General features: G+C 40.1%; 2 protein-coding genes across 2 annotated transcripts in view; both read left to right on the top strand.

Annotated features, from left to right (window-relative positions):
- The window catches only part of LOC135177589 (formin-1-like), an 83,576-nt gene extending 82,694 nt beyond the window's left edge, over positions 1-882 (top strand). The window contains exon 4 of the mRNA XM_064147795.1: positions 686-882. Coding sequence (XP_064003865.1) covers positions 686-703 — 18 coding nt within the window. The 3' untranslated portion in view covers positions 704-882. The remainder of the gene's footprint in view (positions 1-685) is intronic.
- LOC135177581 (formin-like) overlaps positions 1-12,178 on the top strand; it is a 129,375-nt gene that overhangs the window by 31,086 nt on the left and 86,111 nt on the right. Inside the window, exons 4-5 of the mRNA XM_064147772.1 lie at positions 7,087-7,865; positions 11,659-11,809. Coding sequence (XP_064003842.1) covers positions 7,087-7,865; positions 11,659-11,809 — 930 coding nt within the window. The remainder of the gene's footprint in view (positions 1-7,086; positions 7,866-11,658; positions 11,810-12,178) is intronic.

Below are 12,178 nucleotides of genomic sequence, written 5' to 3' on the forward strand. Positions count from 1 at the left end.
TTTCAGTGACACATTCCCCATGTAGTACACAACTGAATATTCACAGAAGATGGAACAGGAAAGGTGAAGAGAAAAGCAGCGCTGGAAAGGAGTTCAGGGAGCAAAGCAAAGGGATAGTACAAGTGAGATACTCTCCAGGGGGAGGAGAGGGAAGAGTAGCTGAAGATGTTAAGAAATGTTTAATTTTGCATGAACTCAGTCTACAGAAAAGTTTTCAGGACTTGTTATAAATGCAGATAAATTCTGAAGTGATGTTACAAGCTACATCAGGAATACTTGTGACTGAAAATAGAACAGGAAATTGAACAAATATTAGAAACATAAACATGCAAGAAAGCATAAGGATATGTTAGTTGAAATACTTACTATAAAAATGCCTTCTTTAATTGGAATAGGTTTTGCAGTGCATAGAGCAGGTATTAATACCTTCTGTTTCTCCTTGAATTTCTGTATTCTGAGGACAGCAGCTTACTGGTTTGGGAGTTTTTCCTGAATAGAGAAAGAGTGAGAAAATACCAGAAATAACAGCAGATGGAGTGCAAAGCACAGTGCATTTCTCAGACCCCTTTCTAACTTACATTGCCTTTCAATCCCTCCTTGTGCTTCGTGCAAATCCTTCCTTGTTTTTCATATGTTGCTTTCTGAGACGTTCTTACAGTTGCTCCCTTACCTGTTTGGATTTCAGAGCTGGTTTTTGAGGTGAGGTGGTGTTTCTTCAGATGGGACAAGAAAGAAGATGAAATGAAGTTTGTCATACCAATTACCTCAGTACAATTGAAAAAGGAGAGAGGGAAGAAGTAGCAACACTTCTTTACCATCTCTTTCCCTTTACACTGCTCTAGAAATACAAGGTTTTATTTTATCTTGTATCCCTCTGGGTTGGTGGCATAGGAAGGAGAAGTTGATCAGTGAAATAAAAATTGCACGTTGGTAGCATTCCTTCTTTCTTTATGATAGATAATCCACACCAATTCTGCAGTTATACTGACAGCCCTTTTTTATGTTAGGCAGACCCTCAGACTGCATAAAGATGTCTTAGAAAAGCTGGGCATGGGAACTGCATCAAGCTTTCTGCTCTAACAGCTTCCTTAAGGTCACAGGAGTAACAATTTTATAATGAAGCAGAGCTTTGAACTTCATTCATTATGTGAATATGCATTCTTTAAATAGAGGAATTAATCTGCTAAGTGTGGCTATAACATACTAAGTAAGGAATTTATGGAGAGTTCATTCTAAATCAGTAATTTATACTGAAATACTTAATTCTTAAAATTCTTACTACGGGATACACAATTTGATCATTTCAAATGCTTAACTATTTGAATTCTTACTATAGAATACCTAACTTGATTCTCTCAAATGCTTAACTACTCAGATTCTTATTGTAGCATATAGAACGTGGTCATCTCAAATACTTAACTATTAGAATTCTTTGGATATGCAACTCAATCATCTGGGTTTCATTTTGAAGTTTCAGTTTTGTTCTAACTACTAAAGATCTGCTTTGGGTTTGGATATTTAATGCTATCTGGCATGTCGCAATGCAATTTCATTACAGTTCAATAACTGAAACTTAGTTGTTGGGAGAGTATTATTTTCTTAATGGGCAAGCAAACAGCTACAAGCTGGAAGACTAGCTAGGGGTTTAACTTCAGCATAGCAAGCAGAGCTTGAGGACCTCTTCATAACACATCCATGTAGAGACTCTGATTGTTGAAAGGATCGCAAATGAATCTTTGAGAGTCATGTCAGGTCATGCTAAATCAGGAGTTGTATTTCCTACCAAACATCATAGATAATTCACATATATATATATCATATATATCATATATATATGTATGTATTTCATTGTCTGTTTTCATAGTAGATATTTAAATGTTCAAACTTGAAGTGAATTAGTGCTTAAAATGTTATGTGACTAATAGCTAAATAGCTAACTATTAAAAAATCGAAAGTATAACATTGTTCTGTATACTCACTGTGGTCAAGTTTCCTCCCAACTCCTTTTGCTGCATTTCCTCTACCAGACTATGCACTGAATATTTTTAAACTAGAAGGAGATGTAGACTCTGTATACACAGCCTGTAAAAACAATTGGAGCTGTGGTGACGTTTGAGAATGGTCAATCATTTGGGTTCCTTTTTTTACTCCGAGGTGTAAGAATCATCCTTCCTGCATAACCTTGGAAGTGGAGATACCATATGTGACTGTGTTTGGTGAAATATTTCTTAAGAGAGGAATTTTGATTTTTATGTCAATTGGCACAGGTTTAATTTTTTTTCTTTTCATTGAGAAATCCTTTTGCTAAATCTCTGATTGTTGTCAAAATGTAAAACAAATGTTTGTTTTTTCAATGACAGAGATTGAACAAAAAAAGGGCTTTTTGCCTTTGTCAACACAATGCAAGAATAAAAAGGGAGAGCTCTTCCAAAAACTGAAGATGAAATTACTTAGAATGAATAAAACTAAAAAGGCAAAGGCTGGCTGTGAAGTATTTGTTTTTCCTCTCTTTTCTCTGCACAGTACTTTGATGGCCCTCTTACTATTTAGGAAAAAAACCCAAACTGGAAAGCTCATTAAAATATTTTTCAGCGGCAAGTCAATAATTCTTATCTTATTTTTTTCCTCTTTTCTTTCTCTTTTTGTTTTCTGATCTCCACCCAAGCTGTCCAAGCATTTCCACTTCTAGAAACCATATGCTTAGCTTCTTTGTTTTCCTTCTGCCCCTTTTTTCCCCTTCCGTGGCTTGCCATAAGTAGCTAATTAGATGTAACAATCCCTGTATAAAATCAGAGAGGCGAATCAAATCGAGCTCACTTTCTCTTCACTATGTTGTGCTTTCCAGGCTAATTAGAGCAAAAACTTGTAAAAGTGTGTGTTTCTCAGCTAAAGGAGAGGTCTGTCTCTGATGTGTTCATTAAAGCCATGCCATTTGTACACAGTGGCTTTGCAGAGCAGGGCTGCACTGTAAGCACCAGTGAAAAGAGATTGTGCAGTAACAGCGAAGGACCAACTTGCCAGTTTGAAAGCAAAAGCTCTGTGTATTCCTTCTTCTAAATGTTTGTTTGTTTTCAATAAACTTTTTACTGCCACACTTTTCCAGTTTTTAAGCATACAACCCTAGAATGGCTCAAGTTGTAAGAGAACTCAGAGATCAGCTGATACAACCTCCACACCGGGGGAGGGATGCCTCTCAACTAGACTTGGCTGCTCCAATAAGTCTTGGCTACCAACAAGCCAGCAACTACTGTTTTAAATTAGATTGCTGTAGAGATTTATAGCTCACTCATAGTCGTACATGCAAATTGTTCTACAACTTTCGTATTGAAACAATTCTATGTCATGACCAGAAAGTCTTTGTTCATAGAAAATTACTTTATGTAAAGCAGTAGTAGAACAAATAAGTTGAACCGACTGACTATATTGACTGTGTTAAATGAGACTGTAATCTTTCTGTCAGAATCAGAGAAGGATTTGAGTTGGAAGAGACCTCCAAAGGCCATCCAGTCCAATCCCCCTGCAGTCAGCAGGGGCATCCTCCACTAGATGATTCTATGATCAGGTTACTCAGAGCCCTGTTGAACTTCACTTTGAACATCTCGAAGGAATAAGGCCCAAACCACCTTCCTGGGCAACCTGTTGCAGTGTTTCAGCACCCTCATGGTGCAAAACTTGTTCCTCACATGCAATCAGTACCTGAAGGGGCTACAAGAAGGCTGCAGAGGGACTGTTTGCTAAGGCCTTCAGGGACAGGACTAGGGCAATGTTATGAAATGAGAGTAGAGCAGATTGAGATTGGATGTGAGGAACAAGTTCTGCACCATGAGGTGCTGGAACACTTCAACACTGCCCGAGGAGGTGGCTGAGGCCCCATCACTGGAGATATTCAAGTTGAGGCTGGACAAGGCTGTGAGCAACCTGATCAAGTGGAGGATGTCGCTGCTGACTGCAGGGGGTTGGACCTTTGGCAGTCCCTTCCAACCCAAACTGTTCCATGATTTTATGATAATGAATGGTTGTATTAGCAGAAACATATCTCAAAAGGTATTCTAGTTCAGACTTAGTTTAATTAAATTAATTTTAGTTAAATCAGTTTTAGTTGGAGTTCTCCATAGACTTCTTCAAGGCTTGTGTGTTGAGGCTGAGTGATTATCAGGAAGTGCTCTGCACCCTGCATTCTGGCATTTCATTCTAATAAGCAGTATCATGTAAAACATTCTAAGCCACAGATAGGTGAAAACTGTGATTTTTTTATTGACTTTGAGGAGTCAAAGTTGCCTTAGTACACGTTAATTTTCTTTATTATTTAGTAGGGCATTTTACTAAGGGTGGCCCCCTTTGAGTCATTCTAAGATTTTAGAGCATTAAATTGCATTGGAAGAAACATTTGCCAGGAAGCAGACCTCTGTTAAGAATCTCTATGTGTTGTTTATGTATGTAGAGTGAAATAGAAGATATTAATCCACACGTTCTTGAAAATGCCATCATAATTATATAAACTGAAAAGACTTCAAGGCCAGGTAGGATGGGGGTTTGATAGCCAAATCTAGTTGAGAGGTGTCCCTGCCTGTAGCGGTGAGGTTGGGGTAGATGCTGTCTGAGGTCTCTGAGTCTGAGACATTCTAGAGTTGCTTGATCTTCTTTTTGTGAACAGTATTTGTTCTAATGTATAAAGTTATTAATATAAAAAACTTGAGTTGTTACTTATTGTTCTTTCATTTTGCAGTCAGCTGGATAAGGCTGACCTCTTCCATCAGTGAAGCTATTCTGCAGATTCCCAGTGTTTTATTTTCAAGCCTTCTTTTCTGTGCTTAGTAAGTTTAATTGTGTGAATGGTTTTGTAATTTTAATTAACAGAGAACCATTTTGGAAAGGTGAAAAAGCAAAAAAAAAGAAGATAGGCCATAAAGCTATCCCTTGAAATATAATTTTGAGTTTCAGTCACCAGTTTTATATTGTAAATTAAGGAGTAGAGACTTGGAGTTGAAAAGGCCTATAGCACTAGCAGCGTTGCTTTCATACCCAATTAAATGCAATAAATAGTTTTGTTAAATACTCTGCTTGTTTTACAGTGTGGTTTTAAGGGGATTTCAGATTTACTGCTGGGAAAAATCCTTCAAGTTCAAAGGAAATTGTTCTATCGGGGAGTTTTTAATGTCCAAGAGGGACAAAATACTATGATATAAAAACAGAAAAAGCCAAATTCCCTAAGGCAAACTTACTTCATTACCTCCTTTATGGATCACTATTTGAGTTTAAAAAGAAAGGTGGTTGCTGTGGTGTGATTCAGATGGCAGAAAATCTTGTGATGCTTGAACTGAACTAATAATTAAGCTGAGTAGCGACAAATGTTGGCAGAATAGGAAAGCAAGAAGCAGAAGGAGAAAATTCAAGCAAAAGATATTCTATTTGTTGTACATATTAGTTCTGCTTCTTCTATGAAACTAATAGAAATTGGGTTGCTTTCAATAGAAATCTCCTGATTATCTTTGAAAGAATTCAGACTTGATTTCCCACTTGCCGGTTAAGAATAGAAGCATTTTGTTTCCTATATTTGCAGGCTCTTTATTCTAGATTTCATGTTATCAAGCTGATCATATGGCTGGAAGAAATAACACATAGTGTTTGCATATCTCTGTTCAAGCTTTTTTGTGTGACATAACATTACAATCTATTCCACTACTGTATTTGCCACAAGGAGCTACATATGCAAAATTTGGTTGCATAGTAATTAATGCTGTAAAATATTAACTCTGACCTAATACTTAAGTTGGAACAAGAAGCAAGGAGTTGTAATAAGTTGCCACTTCTGGCCAGCACTATGTGGGAATTTTTTAGCTCTGTTGCAGCACCTGCAGGAATTGAGGAAAATCGCAGAATCACAGAACTGTCAGGATTGGAAGGGACCCCAAGGATCATCCAGTTCCAACTCCTCTGCCATGGACAGGGACACGTCACACTAGATCAGGTTGCCCAGAGCCACATCCAGCCTGGCCTTAAAAATTTCCAGGGATGAAGCTTCCACCACCTCCCAGGGCAACTTGCTCCAGTGTCTCAGCACCCTTGTGGTGCACAACTTTTTTCTAATGTCTAGCTTGAGTCCATTTCCTCCCATCCTGTCACTACCCAACAACCTAAAAAGTCTCTCACCAGCTCTTTTGTAGCTCATTATCTGCCTGTGTTGAATTATTGGCTTCCTTTAGCACAGAGAACATGTTAAAAAAAACAAGGGAAATAATCTTTCAGGAATCATTGTCTTGCAAAGGTGCAAGATAACACCAGGCAGCTGCCTGCTGGTATCATGGTGTAGTAGAAAAGAGCTTGTAGGCATTTAGGCATCTGGAGCAGCAATATTGGGTTGGATTATTTAAAGGAGATGTTTCTGTATCAGATGTTTTCTTTTCTGCTGCGTGGTGAGAGAAGTGAATGGTTTCTCTTCCTTATTTACATGTATTCTTGAAGATTGTTGTTGCCTTCTACCTCAGTGAAATCCTCTTGATTCCCTTGCTTCTAAGATTTATTTTGTATCTGGCAACAATGATACTTTAACGTAATAGCAAAGCTAAATTAGCAGGAGAATTTGTGCACCTCTGTGGAACGGGTTGCTGAGAAGACTTTTAATAGGTTGAGAAAATCTTTTTTTATTTGTTTATTTCATCTTTTAGCTGGGAGGAATTTCAGTCTCTGTTGGGTTTAATATGTTTTTCACTCCCTAACATGTTAACTGTGGTGTATTTATGAAGTCAATAAAATAATTTCATTAAGCATGACAAAAGGTACTTTTTTCTTTTCCATGATGAGCTCTTAATTACTGCATTCAGCAACCAAAGCCAGTAAGCCTGCTTGCTGATTTGATCTTCTACTTATTTGCTCAGGTTTTGTTAAAACGTGCACTGCTTGCATCTCTTTAAAGATTAGTCATTGTGTAATAGCTTGCAGTGAAGCCATATAGACTTGGGAGAGTGAAATAGTTCAGGTTTTGCTCTAGGTGAGAGCACAGCCTGAACGTAAAGGATTTTAATTGCTGCAAAAGAAATGCTTCAGGAAGACTTTTGCACTAAGAGTTTGTTGTTGCTTCCTCTGCAGTCTCAGTTTGAACTCAAGGTCTTCCATATCCGTGGAGAACATGCTGTATCCACTGCTCAGCTGGAGGAAGCCATTGCACAGCTGAGGAACGAGCTGGATAATAAACTGAAGAGGAGGAACGAGAAAGCAAGGGACATTGGTGTTTCTACCGAAGATGAGAACCCCCCAAAGACCTTCCGCAACGTCTGTATACAGACTGACAGAGAAACCTTCATAAAGCCCAGTGAAGAGGAAAACAGAACTGTGAAAAATAACCAAATAGTACCCAAAAAGCTCAATCTTTCCTCCTTGTCACACAGTATTTCTGCCCAAAGTGAAAATAAGGACAGTCACAATGTACAGTCTTCAGAAAATGTCTTAACCTGTCAATCAAAACAAATGCTGCCTCCTCCTCCTCCTCCACCACCGCCTCCTCCACCTCCTCCTCTGCTTCCTAGTTCTTCACTACCAGGTCAAGTTCCTCCACCACCACCTTTGCCAACAGGTCCAACTTGTCTGACACCTCACTTTGGCTCTGGCCAGCCTCTGCCACCTCCACTTTCTGATGGCTGTAGGAATTTTCAAGCACCACCACCTCCACCACCGCTTCCAGGGCTGGGCCCTGCTGTTCCCCCTCCACTGCCTGGATCTGGGTTACCTCCACCACCTCCACCTCTTGGGCCTGGGTTCTTTTTTAATAGCACTTTATCTTCAAACCAAGGTCCTCGAAAACCTGCCATTGAACCCAGCCGCCCCATGAAGCCTTTGTATTGGACACGGATACAATTACAAGACAGCAGGTAAAATAGATTTAGTTGACTCTAAGGTTGCTGTGCAGGGCATGATGCGAGGATACGTAGGCTGTGTGTGGTTGAGTAACAAGCAAGTATCAGACTAGCAGTGTGTAATGAAGTCAGCATAGGGCAGTGGGCTTTGTGAAGTCCAGCAAGGCCAAGCGTGAGGTCCTGCATCTGGCTTGGGTCAGTCCTTGCTATCAGGACAGACTTGAGGATGCAAAGGATTGAGAGCAGCCCTGCAGAGAAGAACTTAGGGATACTGCTGGACAAAAATTAATCATGAGCCAACTACACGAGCCTGAAGCCCAGAAAGCAGACTGTATCCTGGGCTGCCCTAAAAGCACAGCCAGAAGGAGGTGATTCTACCTCTTTGGTCTAATGAGACTCCACCTAGAATGCTGCATCCAGCACTAGGGATTCCCTGTACAAGGCATGGACCTCTCAGAATGAGCCATGGAAATTTTCAGATAGCTGGAGCCTGCCTGCTGTGAATAAAGGTGGAGAGATTTGGGGTTGTTAAGCCTGGAGACTTCCCATATATAGTAATAATATATTAATTGAATAATAGCTATTTTCAAAAATAAATATAATAATTCCCATATATAAATCAAATACACTAATAATAACAGTATAATAAAGTGGGCTTGTGAGAAAGATGAAGAAAGACTTCTTACTGGGATCAGTAATGACAGGATAAGTGGCAACAGATTTAAACTGCAGTGAAGTTGATTTAGTTGGCATGTAAAGAAGAAATGTTTGCAGTAAGGTTGGTGAGACACTGGAACAGTACATGTGGATGCCTCAACTTTGAAACTCTTCAATGCAAGGTTGGATGGGCCTTGGAGAAAGCTGATCTAATGGAAGGTGCCTCTGCCTGTGGCAGAGGTTGAAACTAGGTGATCTTTAAGCTCTGTAACAGCCCAAACCATTCTATGAATCTGGGATGCATATTATATGATGAATTACTACATTACTCATTACTATAGATTAATTATCACATTATTAAATTAATAACTCACTATCAGTAATAATTACAAATTATTTTAATTGTTGCTTTTTTAATTTTAGGGTGATATTTCAACACTGCTAAAGTAAATGCCTGCATTTAAGTGTATTTTAATGTGTTTTATTTTAGGTCATTTAAGGTTTTGTTTTATTTAGTTAGTTTAGTAGTTTTTTGTTTTAGTTATTTAGCTAGTTTGGTTTTTTTTTCCTCCAGATTTATTTTGATGAGAAAGAATCATTCTGGTGTTACTAAAATGTTTGACAGGAACAAAGAGTTACTTAACTGTCAGTTGTATTGCATCAATAATTCTGAATTCAAGGCATTGAAATATTCTGGGGTAGGAAGTTTGAGCATTTTGGGTTTGCTCCCTCAAAATTTCTAGTAAAAAATTGCATCCTAGTGAATAAATAGTTGGTCCTTAAATAAACCTTGAGGTACTTTTTCCTGCTGATGGGGTGATATCAAGATGTTTGTTCTGAAATATTGCTGGTTCATCTTGATGAATGCAAGATAAGGTCTAAGCCATAGCTTGCTAGTGAGCTGCTGCTCACCAGATGTAATAGTCCAGCATTAGCAGATGTCGTGGTCCAGCATTTTCATTGTTTGCACTAGAACTGGAAACTTCTTCAAGGTTCTGCTGCTCAGATGAGCAGCAACCCAGCACTTCAAAGTTCTTATTATAGAGCCAGAAAGAATACTTGATTTTAAAGTGTGGCTGATAGTATGGCTTCTCCCCAGAGAAGGTAAGACTCCAGGGGGACCTTAGAGCTGCCTTCCAGTACTTGAAGGGATGCTGCAGGAAGGCTGCAGAAGGGCTTTTCATCAGGGTGTCTGGATCCAGGAAAAGGGGCAGTGGTTTGAAGCTGAGAGAGAGCACAGTTAGGCTGGAGCTGAGGAAGAAGTTTTTCAGTGTGAGGGTGGTGAGACTCTGGAACAGGCTGCCCAGGGAGGCTGTGGCTGCCTCCTGCCTGGGGGTGTTGAAGGCCAGGCTGGATGAGGCCTTGAGCATCGGAGTCTAGTTGAGAGGTGTCCCTGCCCATGGTGGAAAGGTTGCAGCAGACAGTCTATGAGCTCCCTTCCAACCTAAGCCACTCTAGGATTCTGTGGCCATTCTGTGATTCTAATACCAGAGAGAGTAAAGCTGTGAAGCTGTGAATATGCCTGTGACACAGAACAAGCTCCATCAGCAGGTGCTCACAGAAAAATTAGAGTTCTTCAACATTCACAGTAGTCAAAAGTACAGATGAGTGTTAAGTAGAAAGAAATCTGAATTGAGGGGGGGAGGAACAACTAATTTTGGTTCCCATTAAATTGGTAGGTACTGCATTTTATTGCATGTTGCATCTAACAAAAGTGTGTTTAGTGGCATCAGCCACTGGCATTTTATAGAGTTGTTTCATCACCTGTTGTGATGGCAAATAATTGCACTGCCTTGTAGTGACATCTGCTGGAAGATCTGGGCTCACCTCCTGCTGATAAACAGAGAGCAGCACTCAGAGATTTGGTCCTACAGGTCTGCCTGAAGCCCTGAAAACGTGAAATCAGTTGGACAGTACTCAAGTGCTGTGTTTGCAGCAGTACACTGCCATTTCCCCAAATCCAGATAAAACCAGAGGATTGCACAGACAGCTTCCAAAGTGATCAAAAAATCTGATCTTGGAAGGAAAAATAAGGAAAGATAATTCAGATTTTCAATTTTACAACTGGGTAAATGGAGCAGGATGCTGTTTAGTCTCCCAAAATGTAGGCCACTTAATTACTCTGGTTTCTCAGAACTAGCTAGGTAAATAACCAGTTAGGTAGCTAAATGACTAACTAAATGATTAAATAACTAAATAGCTAACTGGGTAGCTAACTAAGTAACTGACTGGATAGCTAAATAGCTACTTAACTAACTAAATAGCTGACTAAAAAAATTGAATAAACTGATCACTGGGAGTTTCTTAAAACCTTACTGTTGAAATCCTTCCAGTCCTGACTGAAGTGGCAGAACTCTTTTGAGATGTATTTGCAGGAGCTGCAGTTGCAGTATTTGGTGGTTGCACAGTAAACACTACAATAAAAATAACGCATCATGAGAAGGATACAGAGCTGCTGGAGAGAGTCCAGAGGAGGCCACAAAGGTGATCTGAGGGCTGGAGCACCTTTGCTGTGAGGATAGGCTGAGGGAGCTGGGGGTATGTAGCCTGAAGAAGAGAAAGACTCCGGGGGGACCTTAGAGCTGCCTACCAATAGCTGAAGGGATCCTGCAGGAAGGCTGCAGAGGGACTTTTCATCAGGGTGTCTAGAGACAGGACAAGGGGCAATGGTTTGAAGCTGAGGCAGAGCAGGGTTAGAGTGGAGCTGAGGAAGAAGTTCTTCAGTAGGAGGGTGGTGAGACTCTGGAACAGGCTGCCCAGGGAGGCTGTGGCTGCCTCCTGCCTGGGGGCATTGAAGGCCAGGCTGGATGAGTCCTTGAGCATCGGAGTCTAGCTGAGAGGTGTCCCTGCCCATGGTAGTGAGGTTGGAGGAGATGAGCTCTGAGGTCCCTTCCAACCTGAGCCATTCTAGAATTCTATGGTTCTGTTGATAGCCTGGCAAGCATGGGTATTAAATAGTTTAACTCTTTGGTGCAGCTCTCTGCCAAACAATTGCAAGAGCAATGTCTAGGGAAGGATTGCAGCGGCTGTGTAGCAGCAGTGCCTGTTGCCTTGTGTTGTAAATCTATTCTGGTTAGATGTTGTGGTTAGATCTGTTGTGGTTTTCCAAAAGTACTCATTTGAAATTTCGTTATTACCTTTCCCTTTCTAGGAAAACTGCTATGCCAACGTTGTGGGAATCACTAGAAGAACCTGATATACTTGATACTACCGAGTTTGAATACTTGTTCTCCAAAGACACCACTCAGGAAAAAAGAAAGCCATTGTCAGAGACTTACGAGAAAAAACCCAAAGCCAAAAAGGTATTCATGTTTTTCTTTGGATTTGCTTTTTCTGTGCCACTCTTCAGTTTTACACTTTAAGCAGTCTCCCTTTTTATTCGTTCTTGAGCACACAGCTCATAGATGGGTTTGTCAACCTCATTTTAAAGCAAAATAGAGCTTTGCTTGAGAGTGTGGAGTTACTATTGACCGTGGAAGATTTCTTGCCTTAGAAAATGAAAGTCCCACATCCCAGTGGGGTAGAAAAATGATTGTACAGAGCTGAATGAAAGTTCTGGTACTTACTGAAAGTGCCAATAGTTCAGGCCATGCCTACCCTTGAACTGATATATACTCCAAAGACTGTCATTAAGTTTCTTTAGCAAACATCTCTTCCTCTGGGATTAATGC

The sequence above is a fragment of the Pogoniulus pusillus genome, chromosome 1 (genome assembly GCF_015220805.1).
Source record: "Pogoniulus pusillus isolate bPogPus1 chromosome 1, bPogPus1.pri, whole genome shotgun sequence".
Taxonomy (NCBI): Eukaryota; Metazoa; Chordata; class Aves; order Piciformes; family Lybiidae; genus Pogoniulus; species Pogoniulus pusillus.